General features: G+C 43.4%; 1 protein-coding gene across 1 annotated transcript in view; it reads right to left on the bottom strand.

Moving 5' to 3' along the window:
* Positions 1 to 3,018: 3,018 nt before the first annotated feature.
* Positions 3,019 to 24,890, bottom strand: part of ACVR2B (activin A receptor type 2B) — a 97,041-nt gene continuing 75,169 nt past the window's right edge. The window contains exons 2-11 of the mRNA XM_086866159.1: positions 23,851 to 24,058; positions 19,781 to 19,890; positions 18,088 to 18,239; positions 16,608 to 16,751; positions 15,376 to 15,519; positions 14,386 to 14,534; positions 10,708 to 10,822; positions 9,126 to 9,264; positions 6,646 to 6,776; positions 3,019 to 5,079 (exon numbers count right to left, since the gene is read on the bottom strand). Of these exons, the coding sequence (XP_086722285.1) occupies positions 4,885 to 5,079; positions 6,646 to 6,776; positions 9,126 to 9,264; positions 10,708 to 10,822; positions 14,386 to 14,534; positions 15,376 to 15,519; positions 16,608 to 16,751; positions 18,088 to 18,239; positions 19,781 to 19,890; positions 23,851 to 24,058 (1,487 nt within the window). The 3' untranslated portion in view covers positions 3,019 to 4,884. The remainder of the gene's footprint in view (positions 5,080 to 6,645; positions 6,777 to 9,125; positions 9,265 to 10,707; positions 10,823 to 14,385; positions 14,535 to 15,375; positions 15,520 to 16,607; positions 16,752 to 18,087; positions 18,240 to 19,780; positions 19,891 to 23,850; positions 24,059 to 24,890) is intronic.

Here is a 24,890-nt window from a genome sequence, read left to right as displayed (position 1 = left end):
CTGCAGAAACATATTAGACATTACAAAAATAATTTGTGGTATAAAAGAATTCTCACACAATGTAGAATTTTTGTTTGTATATGTAACTAAAATATATATATATTTTTCCAAAAGTAAAAAAGTCAAAATGTCCTTATTTTCCTCTATTATATAGTCTATTTTATTTACAATGTTACCAAACAATATCCTGTATGTAAAAGTGACAGAAGTTTGCGGGACACTTCCTGCTTAACAACTTCCCAAGCGGAGTGTGGCTTGAAGAGGACTGCAGCAACAGCACTGTCACACCTTATCACCCAGCACCTTCCTCTGCAGTACCAGTTCCTTCCTTGCTAAGTGAAACCAGACCTTTTCCCTGCAAAACAGGGCAAGCTCTGACAGTCTGCCTAGAAAGTCGTACAAGAGGAACAAAACTCGTGTTCCCCGGTTTTAGTGCTGCGATGTTACAGGGGATCAGGATTCCTAACGCCAGGCCTGACCCAACCTGCAAACATCTGCTTTCACTGAAACCACTGACTTCAAGTGGGAGCAGCAGGGAGTCAGGAGACCCAAGGAAAATGCAGGGGAGCTACTGGGGGGCACTCACAGAGCTTCTCTTCAAAACAAAGACCTGAGCACTTTCATGGGTGTAACTGTCTAGCACATAAAGATATTCTGCAGGAGAATTTCTGCTAAAGAACAAGGCAGAATAAAAAGTGGTTTACTTTTGTCTTAAACAGAGATTTCTTAATGACTGGGACCAGCTAAAATCCTTAACCACAAAGAATAGTCCTGGTACTACTTAACTGATGGTTAGGCTGCATGTATATTTCAATATAAGCCATATACAATTTCCAGCCTTGCTGTATTGTTTCAATTTCATCAGCTCTTCCATCTCAAAAAAACACCCCAGTTTTAGTTCCTGTGGTTCTTCCAGTTTAAAAATGTGAACTCAAATTTTCTGCACTTAGGAAACCAGCCCAGCCAGTGCAATGAATCCACAAAAGGGAGTTCAAACAGAAAGATGGGGAATCCTGGCTCCTAAAATCAAGGAGAACTTTCACTCAGGATATTCAGTGTTAATATTCACCTGAGAACTTCCATATGAGAAAGGGAGGTGACCAATAAAATTCTGCAGTCAAATTTTGAAGAACTGCTTCCTCTAAGTCTGAATGGGAAGTGAAATTTAGCACTTGAGAAGTAACATGAGGTGTTGTCACTGTCATATTCAAGGGAGTGTTAGGAGGAAAAGATCTGCAGTTGCATATGACAGCTACACCTATGGATGTGCCCAATTCCTGCCTTGGAAAAAGGCTCTGCAGTACCAAACAGAACCAAAATCATGTTCTCAATGAGAGTTCAAATGGATTAGAGGTGAGAAAACTACTTGCTTGACAGCTCAGCTGTTGAAAGACCGACAAATTAATCAGAGCTTGTCTTTGTTAATAAAATAAATAAATACAAGTTTAAAAAACAGCTTTACCCAAATTGGTACAAATTAAAAGTTCAGGATTTCTTTCTATGCTGCAATAGCAAGACACACGTACCTACATACATATAAAACTTGTTACCCAGCGCACACCCAATTTGGAAATTCTTTTTCAAATCAGCTTCTGAATCCTACTGACAAGATGATCTATAAGGAACCATTACACCAGGAAGATGTAGCACTTTACAATCAACGTTCGGTCAAGGTTTGTACGGTCGTGCAGTTCCCCGCAGTAAGATAAGCTACATGTGAGAATTTGTGTTTATGCTTTCTCAAAAGAGAAGATTTCAGACACTGTTTAATAGGCTATTAAAATAATATGGCACTTTCAATAAATACTTTAAAGCTTCTTAAAGAAATCAGGATAAAAAAGCAACTGCTGTAATGAGCCTGTTTTAGCTATAATACGTAATGCTGAAGGAAAAAATCCAGAAGAGCAAACAGATATTAACAGTTAAAAGACAGTACAGCTTTTTTTCTTTCTGCAGCAATAGGAACTGGCTCCCATTCCCAGGGAAAAGGGAGCAAGCCCACCTCGAAACAAGTATTCACTCAGTCTTAACTGCTCTACGCTCCACCCCAACCCTTACATCACTTCACTTCTAAAACATAGTCACATTTTCATATAAATCTCAGTGCAGAAATGTATTAAACATGAAAAATACTGATCCTGCAAACATTTACAACCACACTTAACATTAAGTGAGTGCCTAATGTCATGACACCAGAAGAGCTACCTACACCCTCAATGCTAAGCATAGGTATGTTGCAGCATCAGGCCCAAAGGTGCCAACGGCCACCGGGGACACCGGCTGGGTCAAAATGGTATCGTTCTGTCTGGTTTTGTCAAGGTTTTCTCAACAGAAGCACATCAAGAAACAGAAACTTTCAAACCTACACACGGAAACACAGTTACATGTGTGTACACACTAATATGCAATATACATTCAGTAACTTGAAAGAATAGGTTAAGACTTTATTCAGATAGACAAATTAAGGCAATTCTCTTAATGTCTCTTCAAGATAAAGGACCATGTCCTCTTTTGTGACCTCTAGGTTTTAAAGCTATACTTTTCAAGAAATATATTTCAATTATTTTTTTTTTAATATTTTCTCCAATTAGCGGTTTCATTTGCTTAATAAATTGTATCTGTGCAAGGGTGCACACTGAAAATTTGGCAGTGGAGAGAAGTCCAATTAATTTATATATAATATAGACTTTCTACATTTCCATTACAGGGTGATTAGTTTAGGACTGCATTTTGGCTCAACACAAAGGAAAATTTAGAAGATCTGGCCATCCAATGGACATAACTTTGTCAGTCTAGCAAGACACAGAATTCATGTTATATTCAAAGTAAAAAATAAAAATAAAATAAAAAAATTAAAAGAAAAGAAGAAGAAAAAAAAGATGTACTGTCCTTTCACTAAAACAGACCCAAAAAAGAAAAAAAAAAGAACCAACAAAAAACACAAAATGGAAACAGCCTTCACAAATAAGAGTGAATAATGCCCAGGTACCTTATATAGGCAGTTATTCTACAACTGTATACAGTTATTTACAATGGTGCTTTATTAAACAAAACAACAAAAAAATGGTAGCACTTCCTAAAAGATTTTGGAACTTTTTTTCTTTTTTTTCTTTTTTTAAAACTCCCTTGTCATAAAAGCCAACTTACATTAAAATATACTTACTACAAGACAACACAACTAACAAAATATATAATAAAACTCATACAAGTAGAAAATTCTGAGGTATTTCTGGTTTGAGGTGGTCTGTGGTCATGAAGTTTTTAATTTTTTTTTTCAGTTTAAACCTCGGAAGCCACGTAACGTGTGTGTGTATGTTTTGTGTTTGGTTGTTGTTTTTTTTTTTTTTAAGTTTTTTATTTTTTTAAACATTGCATGTTTTGCAAATTAAAAAAATATTTCAATGTTGAATCAGCAGCATTAGGAACATTCACTGACTAGAGCGAGTTTATGGCATAATAAGAGTAACGGTATTTTTGAATATGCACCACTTTAAGACAAAAGAGTTTCATCACAGAGTAAGGAGAAAGCAGCGTCAAAGAAACCAGTGGGAGAGCTGCTGTGGGAATCACTGATGCTGCTGAGCTGCCTCAGCTCCCTGCAGCCAGGCAGCTCCCAGGCTCCTCAGATGCCACAGGAGCCAGCTGCCACCATTCACTCCCCCAATCCCAAATTAATAAAGAAAAAAAAAAATTGATGTAACCAGTTTTCACCCTTTTCCTCTATCCACCATCTGCACCATTAGCTTGGGCTGAGAGATAATCAACTTAAGGCCAGTTTTTCTCAACTGACTCACACTTAAAACGAGATGCAAAAATTTTCTCATCTTTTAGTATTTTACCAAAGTGCTTCTGAAATCACACTTCCCCGACTGTCCCGATGACATTGCTTAAAAGCATCCTTCCTACTACTACCTGGAATAGAAAAATAAAAGTTATAGTCCTGCTTTGTTCTTTTACTACCCAAACCCAGACTCTGGAGGAAGAAACAAGTGCCTGTCTTCCAACCACTGCCTCTTTAACTCCGCTTTCTCCATACGCTGCAGCCGTAAATACTCTGCCCAGAAATGTCCTTCCCCTCCTCTAAAGGTTACCTGAGAAGTAGCTCCATAGCAAATGATGTTTCCCCAAATGCTGCCAAGTCCAACGTCACTCTCCCCACCCCTATTCTACGCTCCCCCCTTCAATTATACCATCAAGAATTAACATTCTCTGCCCAGTTACTTTTTTTTTTTTCCCATGTTACAATGACACCCGTTAGATCCGTAAAAGACACATCTGCTGTTTTTTTCTGAAGCTCACTTCCAAAAAAAAAATTCAAAAAAATAAAAAAGAAACTGAACCCAAAACCAAAATGGGGAAAAAATGCTTTTGAGGAAGGTGTATTCTTTACATAACAGTCTTAAGTTTCCTCCACAGTTTGCAGCATTGCGTTTTCGAAGGTGGTAGGTGGTTTTCCTTTATGTCATGTAAGCTTTATGTCACAGATGCTCCGCTCAGAAGACAGACTGATAAAGAGAAACCCAGGAAACTGAATAAAATAAAAACAACTGAAGTGAGTTTGTTGAGGTTCTGAGGTACCTGCACCTTTTCTGCATTCATTAGTCGGCACCTGAATGCTTGCTGAAATGTCCATTTTTTTTAATACAGTAGAGCAATGTGCTGGTAAAATTGATCCAATCCAAAAAAATAATAATAATAATAATAACAATAATAATAAAAAGTCAAGATAAAATAGCAGCTGCATTCATGGGTTTGTTGAAATTTTTGTGATTTTGTTTTTTTTGTACTTTTTTTTTTTTTTTTTTAACTCTTTTCCTTGTTGTTTTTTTGTTTGTTTTAAATCCGCTGAGTCTGGAAAGACAAAAGTGAACCAGGACCCAGGACTCAGATACTAGACTCTTTGGGTGGCAAGTCCACGTTGGTGACGGACGTCACGATGGAGACGAGGCAGTCCGAGGTAGTGCCGTTGACGGATTTGCGGATCTGCGCGATGCGCTCCTCGACGCAGCCCGCCGAGAGCCGCGCCTCCGCGTCGTGGTCCCAGCACTCTTCGATGGTCACGCAGAGCTGCGCCAGGCCCTGCAGACAGCAACGGGGAGAAAACATCTTCAGCAACGTCACCTGCTCTGGGGGACACCAACACCATCTGTGCTTTTGTATTTCCTGCATGTATATCCATAGCTCTGTAGACTATTGTTGTATAGTTACACAGATCCTAACTAGCTCCAGTATTTTTGCTGCCCTGATAGGCAGAAAGACAAAGCACATTCCAAAGGCTTCTATCCTAACTTGAGTTTTCCTCGAAACCAAGGACGAGCTACCCTCCCAAGACACTTTCTCATAAACAAAGTACAGTTAGTACCAATGGGGGGCTCCAGGAAAGGTTGAACCAAGAGGGGGAATTACCTCAACACCTGTGTCTCTAGCTGGGGATTCTTGTCAATTATGTTAATCTGCTAAACTTATAAAACTCTGTTTGCCACATGTGGGGTGGGCATTTTTCCATATCTGCCCCTAGAGACCTCCAATTAAAGACCAGTTTTCATATTACCTCCTATAGTAATATTGTCTTGAAAGTATACTGCTTTATTTCTATATCTTTAAGGCATCATGGGCACCACCGTGTCAGAGGGCGGAGAGGTCCATTCATTAAAGCCAATGCTCTAAAAAACCTTACAAGTATTTTTCCACAGTATGCCAATTACCATGAGATAAGCCTCAAAAATTACTTTAAATATGTGTTTTCATGGGGTTTTTTAAGCATCTGCTTTCTAAGGTTTGGTCGCATTCAGCCCCAAAAGAACTTTTTTTAATATCAAAATAAATCCCAAGACTCAGCAGCTGAAGCTTTACAAGACAACAAATATTAAGATTCCCATGATGAAACTGTGAGAGCTGGCAGCACTGTATCAGTTGCAATGAAACCATTTGCTTTGTTTGCAATCACTTCTCTTCCATCCCCCAAAAAACTGAATTCAACAGTGCTTGAAGAGCACAGCTCTTATTTGAACCCTCATTTGAAGTGGAACACTCATCTTTTTTTGCAATCCACAGCACTCCCTAACTTCTGGGAAATGAGTTAGTACACCTGAGTCTAGCCAAATCTGTAGCAGTTTGGGCAAAATGGAGGCATTTGACTTCTTATTGAAGTCCAGTGAGATGTCATCATCTCTCATCTTCCTGATCTAAGGAAAATCAGCTCTTTTATTAAAAACGTGAGCCTGAAATGCACTACCTCTGGGAAACCTACACTGCATTTTGCTTCATTGTCTGCTTACTTTCACATCTAATTAATTTTTCCTCCACAAACTGCTCCAAGTCTTGTGTGGTATCTGTCTAGTGAGGAGTGTGTCTCCCATGGTATGGATTGTTTTCTTTTTTCAATGAAAGGACTTTATTTTCCATTCTTTCACCATACTAAAGGAGCCCTGCTAAAGCACCACACGCTCCACATTCAGCACTAGCTGATTATTCAGCTTGTTTAACCTCTAAAAACAAGAGACAAAAGGAAAATGGAGCACAAAGGTGTTGAGCAACCTCTCATTCCCCAGAGCTGACTCTTTCTAACTCTGGGAATGCATAACCACATCCCTCATTCCCACCACACGGGAAAATATTTTCCACTGTTAAGCAGGAGGGACGTACGGGATGTTTTAGCCAGTGATCCTTGAACACGGGGCGCATCTTCTTGTGAACCACCACTTCTTGCAGGTCCTCAAGGGATGGGTGCTGACCTATTTCTTCTTCAAAAGGCAGCATGTATTCATCCACTGGACCTATGGTGCACACAGAGAATCAGGTTAGGGGAGAAATGGCCTTTGCAGAGCCACGGCATCCCCATGCATGAGTGAGCTGCAGCTCCAGAGCAACCTCAACCCACTGCAACAGAGCCTGACGTTCACGTCACTGCAGACAATGTGATTTACATTCCTCCTACACAATGGTCTTTGCTGTCCCTGCTGCTTGTCTGGCCGTGTATTTTCCACCTCGTTGAGTTACAAATCCGAACCCTCAGCCAGGCCTCCAGATCCCATCATTTCCTTGAGGAAGTTTGCCAGGTAAACCATGATTTATTTTAATACACAGAGCAAATCAACCTATCCTCCCCACATTTTAACACAACAATTCAACTCACAATAACCTAGAGAAAGATTTCAACATCAGCATAATTTCATTTTAGCACTGACTAGCAAGGTCAAGCATATAAAACACTTATAATTTCTTGCTTTGTGATCTGGTTTGTTCATAGGTTTGAGTCAGCCCTGACACACTGGAGCAGGAAGCACTTGTCCCAAGTACCAGCTCCTAAGTGTAAAATGATTTCTGAACGCTTTAGTTATACCAGTTATGGCTGTGAACTGCCCAGGGCCATGAGAATGAGACAACAGTTATGGGTATCAGTGCAGATGCTGGATGATAACAATAACTTCTGCTTATTGAAACATCATTTGGCTTTTGGCAACGCTTAGATGCTCTCTCAGAAAGAGCAGCCCAGCTTAACTGATGGGCTTCTCAGGGTGCTCCACGCCATCACTTATGGTTTCTCAGTAGCAACAAATGACCTCTTTCCAGAGCAGAGATACTTTAAGAGGGTCTTTCCAGACTAAAATAAAAGAGCTGACCACTTCATGACACCAACACAATGTTAAGGTACTCTAAATAATGAAATCACTAAAACAGCTTATTGTTATTCTTGTTTACTCAATGGCAGTCACTAAACCAAACTGTGACACTTGCTCCAGTGTATAGCACAGGGTCACTTACAACTTTCCTTTTCCTCCAAGAGGAACCCAGGCTGTGAAGAGCTGCACTGGTGATCTGCAAGCTACATGTGCTGTTTACACAACATCACTTCTGAGCTGGAAGTGCAAGTGAGGCTCAGTGTAACTCCCTGTCGTCTCAAAGGAAGCCTTCCCTCTGACTCAAAGGTGCTGTGTGTGGCACCTGGGGTATCTCAGGTATCCTGAACTGGCAGGAGATCACAAACATGACAGGAAAAATGAAAGTGAACTTTTGGGGTACCTCAACAGAGAAGGGCAATTCCTTCATGGGTGATCTGTGTACCACTGATTTACCCTACTGTGCTCCCAGCTCCCTGCTCCTCCAGCATTTTACCTCGTTAGACTGTACATTTCTGTATTTCTGAGGATGACACCTAATGTTACCACACACTTATGGGAGGCATTTTAATTATAACCATGCTCCTCAGTCCTACTGTAATGATAACAAAAACGTTTCAAGTCTAAGTGAGGTGCTGTTGTTTTATGAACTTGATATTCGGTTCAGAACACCCATATCTATACAAGAAGAAAAAAGTTTGAGGAAACAGCCTTGGAACTATGACAGTGATGTGACTTCTTCCCTGGCCTGCACATGGCAAGGGTCACTAAAGGACAGATGTGCTGACTGGACAAAAAAGATGCCTCACTTTGCAGCACTGTTTTAGGATAAAAAAAACGGAGAATAGAGACACCGTGAAGTTCATACGTTTAGATCCTTCAGGAGAAATTGAGATCCTCCAAAGCTGTAAATGAAACAACAAACCTAGCCCTAACCCTAGGGCTGAGAGAGGGCTTGATCAGCAAAAGTCAAAGATCAATAACTAATGACTTACAATATCAGGGAAATGGGCTTGCTGACCCAGGATCCTTCCAGCCCTGTGATCCTGCTGTTTCACTAAGGTGCTTTCCATTCAGGCTACCCCAGTGCCCTGCAGCAGCGAGGTGACAGCCAAGCTGGCTGTGGGGCTCTTCTCAGGAGCCCAAGACATGCCCTGGCCACAGGCAGGAATGCAGAGAGCAGCACAGAGCAGGCTCAGGAGTAAAGGACACCCATCCTGTAGGCATCACCTTCTCCCTCTGAATTCCCAGCAATTTGCAAGGTAACCAACGTGGATAAAAAACTTTAAGACTTGAGCACTTACAAAGGTTATTATACACAGAGACACCTTATATATAATATATAACACCTTATATTAAAAAATAAATGAAAAACAGGCAAGCTACTTTTAATAAAAATCTGCCATTGATCATTTTTTTTTTAAACAGAGGCAGATCCATTCTCTGGACCACTAAACCACACTGAAACAGAACCTTCCCCAGGGAAGAGAGGATGTGTATTCTTACCATCAACTGCTCTACATCTGGAGACTAGCTCCCACAACACCAGTCCCATTGCATACATGTCTATCCTCAGGAAGGCGTCTCGTTGGAAGTTGATGGCTCCCTCCAACACTTCGGGAGCCATGTACCTCCTTGTTCCCACCTACAGAATGAAAACACAGCTCAAGTTACATTGCATTTGGGCCCCTCAGCCTCTGCTGCTTGGAGGTGAGTGACAGCTGGTTTCATTAGCCTGGAGGCCACTGCTGCTAAAGGTGCACCTCGCTCGAAAAGCAAGCAAAGGGGAGCTGTTTCTTCTGACACCGATTCTCATTAAGATCACTTGAGTCCAGATAAGCTACACAAAGGAGGAAGCCAAAGTGCAAGGCTACATGTGTGATGCTCATTCAGTTCTCGCTGCAGGTCTGCATCCTGCTGCATGCTGCTCCAGCAGCACGCCCTGCATGAGAAAATGCTGTCTTTGGAGACATGCAGAACACCCTGAGGTCAAGTATGACTTGGTTATCCTAATTGTTGAAAGTTTAATCCTCTTTCACTCAAAAAAAAAAGACAACTCAACAAAAAATTACAAACCCAAACACCCCCCACACAAAAAAACCCAAAAAAAACAAAATAAAAAAAAACAAAAACCAAAGAAGAGAAAAAATTATATATTCTGAAGTGGTAGGAAAAGGTGTTGGTTTGACAGCCCTAGATTAAACAAGTCTCCTCCTTCCACAGAAGCAGTAAAGCATGAATCCCAGCTTGCCATGGTTTGGAAAAGACCTCTGCTTGTTTTGAGGGAGTTCAGTCCTCGTTACCATGCCTCCATTGTTATGTTTAGCATAGCTCATAACATAGGAGATTAGACAGCACAGAAAGGGAAAAAGCACCTTTTTTGGGAATTGAAACAATTTCAGTAATTTCCTTTAGGGAAATTCTCATCTCTTCTTGCTGTTAGCTGAGGCATTAGGGACAGAGTGAAGCCATGATACAGAAAGATGTGCAAAATACTGGAAAAGTCAAAAAAGGTGACAAAGATGAGGAAAGCTGAATAAGGCTAACTCAGAACAGTGTCTGTTCCTTCTGAGACAAAGGTAAAAAATAGAGATTAAATTGGAGATAAGAATTCAGAAAGTGCTGGAGGAACAAGGAGGGGATGATGGACTTGCTTTCCAGGCATGATAGCAGAATGAGAGGCTGCTTGCTGCAACACAAAGGCAAAAAATTAAGAAGCCATAAAATTGTAGTATATTGTTTACATACACAGTGCATAGCCAGCTGTGCCAAAGGTCACCCAAGCAGCTAGCCTGGCTGAATTCTTAAAATTAAATCAATAATTTTAGGATTATTAATGTTTGTATTGTGGTATCAGTATTAATATTTAGGAGCTTTAATATTTGTGTTACAGCCTAGAGAAGTGGTATGTGCAGCAGACTCCAAACTCCCCCATATAAAAAAAGCTCCTAGAATTTATTTCTGAGCACAAGTTTTTATACAAAAAATACGTATCTCAAAGAGAATTAAATTAATCTACACAAACCAGCCCCACTCTAGAGAACGTATGGCAAGGCCAACTTTTTAAAAAGTTGAAGGTAATGATTACCTGTCCATGAGTGTCCCCTGGAGGTTTTCCAGGTTCAAACCGTACGGCCAGTCCAAAATCAGCTAGTACAGCTGTCAAGTCGTTCTTGAGCAAGACATTTTTACTCTTGAAGTCCCTATGGACAAGCCAAGAAGTAAGGGAAGGGTTTATCATGGCATGTATCTAAATCACTCTGCAGCACACACATTGTCTGTAGGCTTAGCAGCTCCCAGTAAATCAGTTCTTCCCCACATTCTCAGCATGGTCAGTGCTGTAAGCCTGGCTGCTCCTCACTGCCCTTGTCCCTAAAACATGACCAAGCAGCCCTGAGCTGACCAGCACAGAGTCAGCCAAACTCTACAGTGAATCAATCTCAAAATAAAATCTCTGATCTGAAGGGGCTCTTTTAATTAGAACAAGCTGTATATGAGGCACCATTTCATGCTCCAAATGCTATCTCTGGACCCCCATCTTCTGGGCCCTTCTTACTCCCAAGAACAAAATCAACTAATCTTTATCCTAGTAAGGATGTTTACTCCTATCTACAAAATTAGATCTTTCTGGAAATCAGCAGATGCTGGAGATGCTGGTGAGACTCTCTCCAGCCTGACTACATGCTTCAACAGGCTTTTGCCATAGTCATCTATTAGCCTTCTGTTGTAATTGCTGGATTGATCTTCCCTGGAGAAATCAGAGGGTTGGAAAGCAAGCAGGGAAGGGAGTGAGGCCACACTCAGACACGCTGTCAGGGCTGGAGCAGGCAGCTGACAGGCAGGTGTAAGAATTTACAGTAGAGGTGGTGGGTCTGGGCTTGAAGGGGACATTTGTGTCAGTCCTGTTCTGCAGTGGCATCATTTCAGGGCAGCTCAGGTAAATCTGCAGGGGCTGGGAAGGGTGGGGGTTGGAGGAAGATCACACTGAGATGCCTAACCAGTCGAGCCGTGTTCCCTGGGCTTCCTGCATTTTCATCTGAAAAGGAATGTTTGGCAATCTAATTAAATTACCGACCTTAGACAGCAGATGGCAATTGTCCTGTATGCTCAGCATTATAACTTCCCTATCATCAATTCACTCGGTGACCCTGCTGATTGCAGGACACTGCAGGCCTGCACAAAATAATTAATGAGGGCAGATACGATTGTTCTGCACTAGAGAGACCTGTCAAAATTCTTTGTGAAGAGAGAAACTGCTGGACCATAGAGAAGGGGCTGCTCCCTGCAGTCTCAGATGCCAGAGCATCAGCTCAAAGCACTGCAAGCAAAATTCATCCTGTGCCACCCAGCCCCTGACTCTGAGCTTAAAATATCAGAAGAGAGGATTTATCCTTTCTAAGCTAAACACAGCATGATGGGCATTTCTGGCTTGAGGATTAAGATGGGGGAAGTGGATGTGAAGTTGGAGGGCACTGTGCAGCCAGTGAACCCCAGCAGAAACCAGCCTCCATCACCTCTAGGGGCTCAGTACAGCTTTGCAAAGCCTCCCAAACTTCAGTAGCCCTTCATTACACAGAAAAACTGCATTTCCCACTATCTGTCATCCTACAGACTGTCTGCTTCCATGCTATAGCAGCTTCCCCACAGGCTTAGGAAACAGCCATCATCTAATGCCGTGGATAAACGCCTTTGCTCGTTCAGCTTTAGGGGATTATGCCCTCAGGATGGTACAGATTGTGCACGAGATTTTTGCAGAGCAGTGGCTCGATGAGGACCACACAGAAATTATCAGGCAATCTGCCTGAATGATGTGGTTCCAAGGTGAAACAAGATGCAAACCAGCATTACTGTATGGACAAGTGCTGCTGTTGCTGACCTGCAGTGCCCTTTGGGGATGCAACTGTTAACTCCTACATCGTGATATATGATGCAGGGATTTCCCTTTGCAATTCTACTTTTTCCCCCCATTTCCATACATTTCCCTATTTTTCCATGCTTTCCTTCCTTCTTTTCACAAACCACCTTGAACTGGCAAATCTCAGCTGCAATGCATATGTATCCAGGTCAGGGAGAAGGATTTAATCCAAGCTGTGCCAAGTAGAATTCCCACAATATCAGATGCATTAGACCATTCTAAAACGGTCACTGACAAAGAAAAGTGGCATGAAAAGAAGAAAATATTTTTTTCATATAGCACTTCAAACTAGGGAATACAGAACAAGCAGACTATGAGTAATGGGTGAGTTAATTCAATTGAGACATTGGAGATTTTATTTGCAGCTTCCACGTGGGGGCACTTTTGCACCAACAAGTGATTCCATAACCTTAATCCTCCCTGTAGTGCCGGGGGCCAGAGAGGAGCTGGCTGAACCCCTGCCCAGCAGTGACTGGGGAGTTCCACCTGGCAACCCCAGCATCTCCATCCGTGTGCACTGTGGGAAGCCATTCAAAAACACCCCCACACCCCCCTCCCCAGATTTAAAATGCATTTAGTGTTTTCTTTCAAAAATAAAATTAAAAGGAGTGGGGTAATCCCAGGGAAATCCCTTGTGTCCTGAAATCCCTCCTCCACTAGGTATGCGCTAAATTCACACAAATGCTGCATTCTCCAGCTTTTATCACTTGCTAAATGGACAGGGACACTAATGAGCACGGTCTGCTGCTTTAAAGCCTTTCTATAGCCTTCCTCCATTCCCCACCCTCAGGAATTTTCATCTATAAACCACTGCCTTTATTCTACAGGGACAAATGTCAGGGACACAGGGGTCAGCTCCAGGAGCAGCACAAAGGCAGCTGCAGGTTCTTTCAAAAGCCCCCAGCTCTTCTGAACTTTCAGGTTTGGGGAGGTGGGGTGTTTTGGGGGCAGGGATACCCAGGCAAATACAGGGATTATTGTGCCATAGATGAAGCCAGGCTTGCTAGATCTGGTACAAATTGCTGCAGCTGGAGGTGGGGTTTAAGTCCCTCCTAGATGAAATGCGGTGGGCGGCGGGGGAGTATGGCCACGGATTACAGCCTGTAAATCCCTTCTGGAAATCTCCCCCATCCTACCCTGCCATGAGCAAACCACTCAGAAGAGATGCTTTAGTCTAGGGCAAGCAGTGTGGGGCTCTGGAGAAGGGCTAAAGCGTGAGGATGGTTTAACCCAACTGCTTTCTTGCTGTTCCCTCCACACTGCCACCAAGGTGGGTTGAAGCGTGTGCCAGGAGGTCTCAGGGGCAGGGTGGCATCTGCTGTGGTGTCTCTCATAAGCACCCTGGCACAGTTTGGGCCTTACAAAACTACAGGGAAAAGTAACCAGCAGCCATTTTCTGAGTTTTCAGTTTCTCCATTTTTCACCTAATGATCAAAGGCTCCGTGGGAAGACACACAGTGAAGTTATCAGTCTAAATCAGGGAAAAATAGGGTCCAGCTCCTGGTACAGCCACAGAAATACACTACAGAGTCATAATATGATGATATTATCAAGCCAACTCCTTTCAGAGTGGTTCTACAGCAACCAGAATTCCTTTCCCACCACAAGGGAAGAGCTGATGGAAGAGGGAAGCCCCTACTCTTCAGACATTTCCCATCAGCCGCTACCAACTATGCTGTTCTACAGGCAAGACACTTACTTGCCCCTCACTATTTTATATGTGGTTGAAAAAATTTATTGTCTTAGCACAGGATTTTCTGGGTTAAAAAGCCTTTACTACTCCCTAAAAGCACAACTTCCTCCTCCATTCAACAGCATCATTTCAAAGACAGTCTACAAAAGAGGCTTTACCTGTGTGCTATGGCAGGTTTGTGTCCTTCACCTTTGCACCAGGGGACATCTTCATGAAGGTAAGACAAGCCACGGGCCATTGTTTCTGCAACATGGCAGAGCTCATTCCAGCTGATAATGTTGCCCTTCAGGTAATCTGTCAGAGAACCCTGCAGAACAGGACACTGTCAGTTCTTAACCATAGACCCCTCTGTGTGACAGATGTGCCAACTCATCAGTTTAGAGAATGGTTTAGAGAATGCTTGAAAAATCTGAGCCTTGATTTAACGGGGCGGGGGGAGAGAAAAATCACTAGTGAAAGTAAAAAGAAGAAATAAAAATCAGAAGCATCCATGAGTTTTCAGCCCTTGACTGCACAGACCTCCTGATGTCTACTTATCTGCCAGGGGAGGGGAGGGATGTAAGGAAAGGAAAAAATCATCTTTAACCAGAGCAATTCATCTAACCTCAGCAAGATGAAGCATTGTATCAGCTGGCTGTGGCAATGATTGACTCAAGTAGACCTTGGATTTAACAGGGGGATAACACTGCTGGCTCAACCCCAGATTTGCACGTTTGTTTTAAGTGTTAGTCATGCTTTATAACTAAAGCAATCCATGAAGTGGGAGATGTGCCCCAAGCCTCAAAAGCAAACATGGAGCCCATCTGCAAGGGGCAAGGTGGGTCTGCGAAATCTGTCTCACATAATGCTTATCTATGCACATCAAGGGATGGTGACCACAACAGATGTGAGCTGTGGCCTTTTGTGCCTCTCTCTCTTCCTAAATCCCACTTTTATTAATCCTTTGTTTGTGTAGGAAAGCCTTGAAAACTAAAGGAAGGCTCTTTGAAGCATGGGAGCAGGAGCACTTTGCTGCCACAGAGTCATGGCCCATCAGGAACAGACTGGATAGATTACAGGGATTATAACCCTGCTGTACCACAACTCCCTCTCTGCCTTCCCAAAATGTACATTCATTGATATATAAGTGCAATATAATGATACATTACCTTGTCATGGAAAGCTGTGATCAGCCAGAGCTCTGTCTCCAGGTTTGTCCCCCTTTTCTCTGCTGCGATAAATTGCAAAAGGTTTTCATGCTTCATGCCAGGAGTGTTGAAAATCTCCCTCTCACTCTGCCAAGATTGCTTATCCTGAAGCAGGGAGAAACGCACCATCAAAGATCATGCTTCCCTTTAAAGCAAACAGCTCCTTCAGTTCAGTCAGAGCTGCTCACACTACTCTAAAAATCATGCTCCAGTGTTAGGATGCGATGTATCCCTTCAAAATGAGGTTGTTTTCCCTAAAGAAGAAAGACAACTTGCTGTCCTCAGTCTCCCCTCTCCAAAATTATCCTCAGCTGTTCCTAAAGGACATGTGTGGGGAGCGGAGAGGAAGCCAAACTCAACCTCACTGAGAAATAAGATTTTTCAAGATTTCCTAAGGATACTTGCAAGAAGAAAGCCTGTGCATACAGCACCCAGGATCAACCTTGTACTGTAATTGTTGCAATTGCAAAATCTAATCTAGGCTCTATTGAATATTTACTGGTAGGTCACAGCTGGCTTGGACAGAAGATGTGCAGATCTCCTTTAGCAACACTATGACAACAAATACGAGGTGAAAAACTAAAGGAGACAGTGGAGGAGCACAAAGATGTTTTAGTCATTTTTCTTTCACTTGACTTTTGATTGCTGTACTCTTTTCATCTGCAGTTCCTAGAGAATCAAGTCAGGAGTGTTCAAAGGTTTCCTAGAGCAGAAGACAGGAGCTGACAGAAAGGCTGCAGTGCAATTTGCTTTCACAGCACCAGGGCTGTGCCTTTGGAGGCTGTAAACTGCTCACCAGGTTTGGATCCAGATTTACAACCCAGCCAGGCAGGACACACAAAGCCGAGGCTCTGGCTCTTTGTGTGTGCTCTGGGCACCACAGCTGCACCCTGCCTTGCTGGATTTTAACAACACAGACATTTCCAGGGAAGTTACCATACCCAGTAGATTTCAGAATGTGCTTGTTTTTGCCCTTCTTGCAACAAGTACTACTACAGGAAGCATTTGGTAATGAGATAACACAGGGAGAAGTGTAGGAAGAAAGGGTCCTTGAACTTTTTCCCCCAGCAGAAGAGCCCAAATGCATCTTTGTTATGGTCTCAAAAACCATAATCTCCATAGGCACTTAAAGCATCTCAGCAGTGGTGAGAAAGCCTCTGGCAAGTAAGAGCCCAATGCAGTGCCTCTCTCACCTGAATAGGGAAGATTTTCACTGCTACGTAGTCGTTCATCAGCTGAGCCTTCCACACGCAGCCAAAGCGTCCCCTCGCCTTGATCTCCAGGAGCTGCAGGGGCTTTAGACCAACCAGGGGAGAAGGGGGTGGTGGGCCAGGATCCTACACAAGAGAAAAAAAACACTGTCACCAGCTGAAGCTGGACCATAAAATAAAGGGAGGGGAGGAATTGAGAGACTGCACATGGGAAAAGAAGCATGGAGAAGTGACGTTTATTTAATACTAATTATTCAGGTGTACTGTTTGCAGCAAGAACAGCCTGAAATTCCCTGTTTTGCTTGCTCTGTAAGGTATTGGTATAGAACACATATAAAAATCTACACCTCCTCTGTGACACTACTGCCTGCCATGCTCTGGGAAAGTCCTGAATTCTCCTGTGTTTTCAAAGCAAAAGTTATTTTGGGCTGTAAAGCACTGATGTCCTCAAGGCTACCTCCTGCCAAAAGTGGGAACTTTTTGATCTCTGTGACCAGACAGCCAATCCAAAACCTCCCACTGCTCTTCACTACATTAGCATGTTCCATGTCACCCCAGTCATGGGCAGTGAACAGCTCTGTCAGCATCATACAGATCACATCTGTTTCAACTCTGCATTTGTCCAGCAGAAAAATGCAGCCCTGTAGAGCATGGGGTTGGAGCTCTGTTCTACCTGCTTTCAGATGGGAAAGGTTCACAGTATCACAGAATGGTCTGGGTTGGAAGGAAACCTTAAAGATCATTCAGTCCCAACACCCCTATCATAAGCAGGGACACCTTCCACTAGGACCAGGTTGTTCAGAGCCTCATCCAGCCTTGGATGAACAGGACTTGAACACCTCCAGGGATGGAGCAGTCACAGCTTCCCTGGGCAACCTGTGCCAGGGCCTCACCATCCTGACAGGGAAGAATTTTTTCTTACTATCTAATGTAGACCTGTTATCTTTCACTTTTAACCCATTCCCACTTGTCCTGTCACCACATGCTCTTGTAAAAAGTCCCTCTCTGTCCTTCTTGTGGGTTCCCTTCAGATACTGGAAGGCTGCAATTAGGTCACTCCAAAGCCTCCTGCATCCATTCTCTGAGGGTTCATAAAACCTGAGCTTCATCAGGGAAAGCATCTTCCCTCCTCTCATGAAGCTGGCAGGAACTTTATCATCTCTCAGATCTCTGATGCTCTACAGAGTTGGCTGAAATCAGGCAATGGGTCAGAGCTGGGAGGAAAGGCAGCCACCAAGCAGGGCTGTCTAATTCCCTCCCTCAGCTATCTCAGACATGGTGGTAACCCCACCTAAACCCATCAGTCTGACACTTCCATGGAGGCCAACTGTGCCACCAGCTTCAAAAAGCAGAGAAGATGCGTTAGGCCACCTGAAAAGAGAATCAAAAGTGTCTGTGAACATACACTGAGCAGTCCCCGTGGCTCCTGCAAGGCCCAAACAAAGGGGAGCGAGTCCCTCACCTCAATGATGTCCACGTGGCCGTAGGGAGGCTTGCGGTGCCGGTACATCCAGAATGCCAGCAGGATGGCCATGGACAGCACAGCAATGGGCAGCAGGGAGTACACCAGGATGTTGAGCAGGGAGGGCGTTGGCGGCGGCGGCTCGTATATGACTGTGAGAAAAGAGCAGGGTAAGCGAGGGAAAAGCACTGTCAGCTGCACATCCAGAGGCAACCAAACCTCATCTGTCCCTCCACTCCAAAGCTGGCAATGCTGGCTGGCGTGTCCCATCACACCCAACAGCATTAATAAGGCTCCATGTTTTTCTCCACTCTGTAGAAGTAATGCTAGTGATGGAGTTACAATGGTCCAAACCACACTTTGCAAGCTGAGCCTCCATCTGACCTTTATTTAAGATAGGTATTTCTTGTTGGGATACATAAAAGCAGAATATTTTCTCTTCTTAACCCTTCCAAATGTATTAAGAGAGCACGAAATCCCTTGCAGCGTTGTTTTACCTTTCACAGTGATTGACAAGTTGTCAGTTTTTAGTAAAATGCTGCCGGAGCCACAATCAAGTGCACTATTCCCACAGTAGTGCTTGTTCCAAATTACATCAGTGCAGTTGAGACACAAACAATGGGAATACTAAATGGAGCCATGTTGCTATGTTGGAGACAGGGAAGGAAAAAATAGCAAGACTTGCCAAATTAAACAAAAAACTGTGAGAGAAAGAATATTTGCTACTAGGTTGCTACGGGTACATTAATAATAGGAGATAATATAACCCATGTAAACAATTAGAAACCTATCAGGATAGCCCAGGAAAATCTGATAAAGGTCTATTGGAACAACTCAGTAAATGCAGGTAGTTCAAAACAACCTAAGGAAAGGTTTCACCTGTTTTAATAGTTTTTATTGAATGATACTTTAAAAAGTATGCACCTAAAAGAATCATTGTTTTTCTATTAACCTCTGAAGAAGGCCCTGCTATTACTTTTCTTCCTTGATGTATATCCAGATTCTGAAAGCTGACACACACCCTTTCCCTTTCAATCCCCAGACCAACAAAACAGAATCCAATGCAAAAATCCCAGATGCTGAAGGTATCTGGAGACTCATGACCTATGAATTTAAAGAGGAGGGCATCAAACACCTTTTAAGAGTTTGAGGCTCAATCTGTGCTATATAAATCAGTCTGTCTTCTTCCCCTTGTGTGGGATTTTGTTTAGTAATGTCCCACACTGAGCTGTCCACCATAAAGGAAACCTAACCCTTACTGATGGTATCCAAAGTGTTGGTACAGCTTTGGCCATAGAGTAAAACAGCCTTAAAACACTATTGTTTAAGAACTGTAGCAAAATGATTTCTGACTTCATAAACAAAACATCCAACAACTCAGCGTTGACATGAGCTGCATCAGAGGAGGTTTAGGACAAATATTACGAAAAGGTTCTTCACCCAGAGGGTGTTGGGGACTGGAAGGAGCAGGCTTCCCACTGAAGTGGTGACAGCACCAAGCTCAAGGAACATTTGGACAACACTCCCAGGCTCACTGTCTGAATCTTGAGTGTTTCCTGTGCAGAGCCAGGAGTTGGACTTGATGATCCTTGTGAGTCCCCCCCAGCTCAGGACATTCTATGTTCCTACTGAAGTCCTTGGAAACTGGGTCTCGAGGAAGAGACCCCAACTCCCCGTCCTCCCAGTCACTCACCTTCTGGGCCGGTGACTTCAGGCAGATGGGTGAATTTCTCATTGCAATAGTTGCCCTCGCAGCAGCAGAAAAACACCTGAGGGTTTTCTTCTGTGGCTACACACTCCTGCCTGTGCCAGGGAGAGACAGACATCGAATGAAGGGGAGAGAAAAACATTGTCAGCCAACTCCTGCCTGTCTTTGGGAGCCAACCTGCCCTAAATTGTCTTCTCCACACACCTTTCCCTAGAGCTGTGCTGCACAGAGCAGCAGTCATCACCTACGGAAGACAAGCTGGCACTCAAATACCCCAGTGGATAGCAAAGACCCTTGAAAAGACTGCAAAGGAAACAAATGTTTCCATATGTACTGCGGGCATTAGATGATGAGTAATAAATAACAGCCGCTGCTAACAGAATGAGAAGGAGAAAAATGACAGAGAGACGCCTCAGTCCCTGAGCAGTGACTTCCCCACAGCCCATATGAACGCTGCCAGGGCAGAGAAGTATTTGATCATGCAACTAAAGATTGTGCCATAAAGCACACATGATGAGGACTGAGCTAAAGCTGCTCCCACAGCCTTAAACATCACCAGCTCTGCACGCTTGAAGGGCACCAGAGAGCAGCAGCAACAGCAGGAGGCAGCTGCAGGTCTGAGGACATGCAGTGACAGTTCCAGGTAATGGCTTTAGGCTGAAAAAGATCAGGTTTAGGCTGGATATTAGGTACAAATTCTTTACTGTGAGGGTGGTAAGGCACTGGAACAAGCTGGCCAGAGAAGCTGTGGATGTCTCATCCCTGGAAGTGTTACAAGGCTGGGTTGGATGGGACTTGGATCATCCTTGGTCCTGTGGAATGTATCCCTTCCCATGGCAGGGGGTTGGAACTAGATGATCTTTAAAAGTCCCTTCCAACCCTTACCATTCAAGGGCCCTGTGATTCTAATTTTGTTTCTGGGGCTTTTAAGTTTAATTTTTCAAGTGCCATCTCTTCCATAAAAAGCTTATTTCTGCACAAAAAACCTTTAAGAAAATCAGGTTGCAGCTCTCATTTTCCTTTGCCTCTTATCCTGGTAGTGCTACAGACTTCCCAGCACTGAGATTTCCTTCCACATTGTGCAAGGCCTTAGGGGACTTCCATGGATCAAACCAACTCCACTTCCACACATCCTCCCTCTCCCCACAGATCAATGCCAAAAGAGATGTGCAGTGATTTTTGCAGTACTCTAGCTGTCACTTCTTTCTGTTTCTTAAATGCTGCTTCCCTTCCCTGCCACCTTTTGCTGTGCTATGCTCTGCTTTTAGTTATTAGGCTTGCAGAGCTGCTCTCCACAGAGAACTGTATCAAACTATTTCCTGAAGCCCAGCTAAATTATATGCATAACTTCCTTCCCTCGACCACTTGGAGGAAGTAGCAAAACAATCATATGCATTTGACATTATTACTCATTTCTGAATCCATGCCAAGCTTCCCTTTCTGTGTTATCACTGACATACTGCCACAAGAAGAATGGAAAGGTCTCTCTTCAATCCTAGCACTGGGTAGTTTTCAGTGCTTTATTCCCTTTGGGGGAAAAAAACAAGTTATAGCCAAAGTGTCTCCTCCAAGGTCTCAGCTGGGAAGCACTTGGTTTGTTTTTCAGTCTCTCATTTTTTTCAACTTCAAAGCTAAAAAGGAGCCATTTGACTTATTCAAATGAACAAAGATGTTTCAACAAGTTAAACAACGTTTCCAGATGCTTTTTCGTGAAATCAGATAACAAGTCCTTTGGATTTACCAGCATCAGTGTTGGAGCCTTCAATCGAAAACACATCCTCTGCAAAATCTGTTGGTTAAAAAATCAAGCTAATGAGTGAAAACAGCCAGCTCCACATCTGCAATTCATTATCCCTGTCTCTGAGTGAAGCCATCCAGGTATGCATGACATGTTACACTCAGCAAATACTACAAGTGAGACAGTGGGAGAGAATGACACATTTTTCTGTGGCAGTGAGGGCACGTTTTGGAGCAGTTCACGTGCTCTGCAGGAGAATGTGAACATGACCTCTCCGGCAGGGCTGTGTAAATAAACGAAAGCACACAAGTCGATTTTTAAACACTACCTTTTTCCTATAACCCTAAATGTACATGTGCCACGTTCTTGTTTCCTCAAGATAAAGAACAGAGTAAGGAGACGTCACCCTCAACGTCCCAACCCTTGCTCTCCAAAATTTTTCCACATTCTAGGGACAAAGGGGGCAGCGCTCGGCACATCCCAGCACGCGCTGCCTGTGCTCCGAGAGCAGCAGCCAGCAGAACAGGACCATGCCCTGCATCCAGGGAGACAGAATACAGCTGCATCTGCCAAGGCTGCTCCCAGAAACTCGGCATCCGAAGGTGCCAGGGACACAAAGAGCGTCAGCACAGCGCTGCTGATCGAAAAATCATCTTCTTAGCCATTTTTGCCACCTTGGGATGCAACACTGCCTGCATGGAAGTCTGCCAAGGGCACTCAAGGGAAGAGAAAGAATGAAAAGGACTGCATTTAAAGAGGCTTTATTCCTTTATATAATTAAAGCTAACCTTTATTTTAAATGTTGCTTTTGATACTTGTACTGTTTTTTTAATTCTCAAAAGGTCTTTTAGCTTTGCCCTGGAACTTGTGGCTTTGAAAAGTCAGGCAATGGGATACTGGATGCTCAATTCTAGGGCTGCAAAAGGCTGGCGAGGAGCCCTGGAAACTTTTTACCATTGTAACAGAGCAACACATTATGACAAAGTTTAAGAACCACTACATCCCTGCAGAGACACTCAGTGACAATACAAGTGTCACTGGATATGAGAGCCGGCACTGAAAGGAGAAATCTGTTTACAGTAAACACTTCTGCTTGGAAGTAGGAAACTACAGTGACCTTTTGTTCTCAGAAGAATCGGCATTAAGATGACTAATGGGTCAAGGAGGATTGATTTATTGGGAAAGAATAAAAATTTAACTATATATAGAGGCTGGCTACTCAATTGGCAAGGGAATAGGTGTGGTAGGAAAGTAACTCTGGAGCTAATAATAGAACAAAGATGAGGAACAACTTACAGTGGAGATAAGCCAAGACAACAGGCACAAAAGCAGGGGAGGTATACAGCACCAAAGGGAGAAAACACTGCAGCCATGGGACAAATCTAGTTCCAGCTTAACCCTACAGCTTAGCACCTGATATTCCTAAAACTTTCAGAAAGAAGCTACAAAGATGCACAACTGAGAATTGCACAAAGGTGAGATCGACCTACATCAGTGTTATATCAAGGAAAATCCTTGAATTTTATGTTGTTAATCCTTATTGAAAGGGCTGGGCTTGGCCTGGTTGGTTGGTCATTGGTTTGGGTTTTTTTTAACAAAAACCCTGAGCTTAGAGCTACCAAACATTGTCCTTTTCAACTGCGGAACTTCATAGGGCTGTTTTCTTTAGCTGTAATTCTTTTCTCCTTTGTAGAATTGCATCAAGGGAAGTGAGAAAAGACTAGTTAATTTTCCCAGCTATTTAATGAGGCTGGAGCCTTCACACTACAAAACCTCACTCCTTTTCAGCTTGCTACAGGCAGTGACACAAAAATTCACATTGCTTTTGCTGCCCTACTCTTTTTCCCTGCCCTTCTCTTCACTCAGCCAAAGAACAGTAGAACTTTTTGCAACATCACAAATGCCAGAATATCTCAACCCCTAGCCACCCCCAGATATCTGTGTTTTTCTAGAAATTATACCAAGTTTTCACTATTTTTCTATTTTCTATTACCAAATGCTCCTGGAAGAACATATTGGTCTTCATTTGATGATACAGGAAAGGTTTTTCAATGAATGCCAGAATCATCAAAGCTTTGCTAGGGAAAAAATAAGCAATAAACCCCACAACACCTAAAAGTGACTTTTTGCAACTTCTGCTTAGAAAGTCAAAGTAGGTAAGTGACAATTCTGAGAGCTGCATTAGCAACAGAAGTATTGCAGGGGATGCTTTTACCAGTTAACTTGGCCTTCTTTTCCTCTATGCAAAAAATCACAAGCTTTTACACACAGAGGATCGATTCAGCCTGTGTTTAGATAAAACCAGTTGACCTATTACCTGTCATAGCAGTTGAAGTCATCTAACCAGCAGCCTTTCTTCACCAGCTCGATGGAGCCCGAGTTGTTTCTCCAGGAGGCGTAGCAGTGGAGCCGCTTGTCCTTCTCCCCCTCGCAGCGCTCCACCCCGCTCTGGTTGGTCTTCTCCAGCTCCCAGTTGGCATTGTAGTAGATGCACTCCCTTGTCTCAGCCTCCCCATGGCCTGGTCCTGAAAACAAAAATCAAGCCCCAAGAACATTCAGGTAAAATCAGAAATAGATGCTGGAAATCATATGGCTCTGTTTTAGGTGATGCATGCATTTAATTCCCTGGGAGCTGAGCAGCTCAGCACTGTGAGCTTCAGCACGGTGTGGAGATTATTCTTCTCCTCTGGGGTGAGCTGGGGGATGGAGAGGTCAGGTTTGCCTAAGCTCACACAGGAGCTCATGGTGAAGTCAAGAGCTCTGCTGAGACCTTCCCAGATCTCCTCTGGACAATGCTTCAACCTTAGGACTCTGAAAAAGGGATGCACAAGGCAATGCATACCCAGAAATGTCTGACCACAGAAACCCTGTTTAGCAAAGACAGCCTCCCAGGGCGCTGCTTGATGCTTGCTGGGATGTCATGCAACAGAGTTACTCCCTCTCCACCACTGCTTTGGGAAACACCACATAAAAATACACAGTTTCTTCCATGGATGTAACTGAGAACAAGTAATATTCATCCTGCAGAGGAGGGCCAGACCAGTGGCCATTCCTCACTTAGATCCTGGTCCAGGCTGATTTGGGTAAGACCCCATATGATAAATGCCATATTTTTAGCCACATTTGAAGTAGTTCATGGTGCCTCTCCACCCAAGCAACAAAAAATTCTGTTCCCCAAACAACGCTGGCCACCCCAAATGGATGATTGGCCACCACAAACAAGGGAGTCTCCATGGCCTGTGGGTCTGCCCTCCTTTAGAGCCTCATACCAAAGGAATGTGGAGCTCCTACCTCCCCCAGGGAAACAAATCCCCCATAGCCACCATGTGGCAGAACTGAAATAAAATTGCAGACACA

Source organism: Cyanistes caeruleus, chromosome 1 (genome assembly GCF_971803275.1).
Source record: "Cyanistes caeruleus chromosome 1, bCyaCae1.hap1.1, whole genome shotgun sequence".
Taxonomy (NCBI): Eukaryota; Metazoa; Chordata; class Aves; order Passeriformes; family Paridae; genus Cyanistes; species Cyanistes caeruleus.
This window is presented reverse-complemented; position numbering and strand designations above follow the sequence as displayed.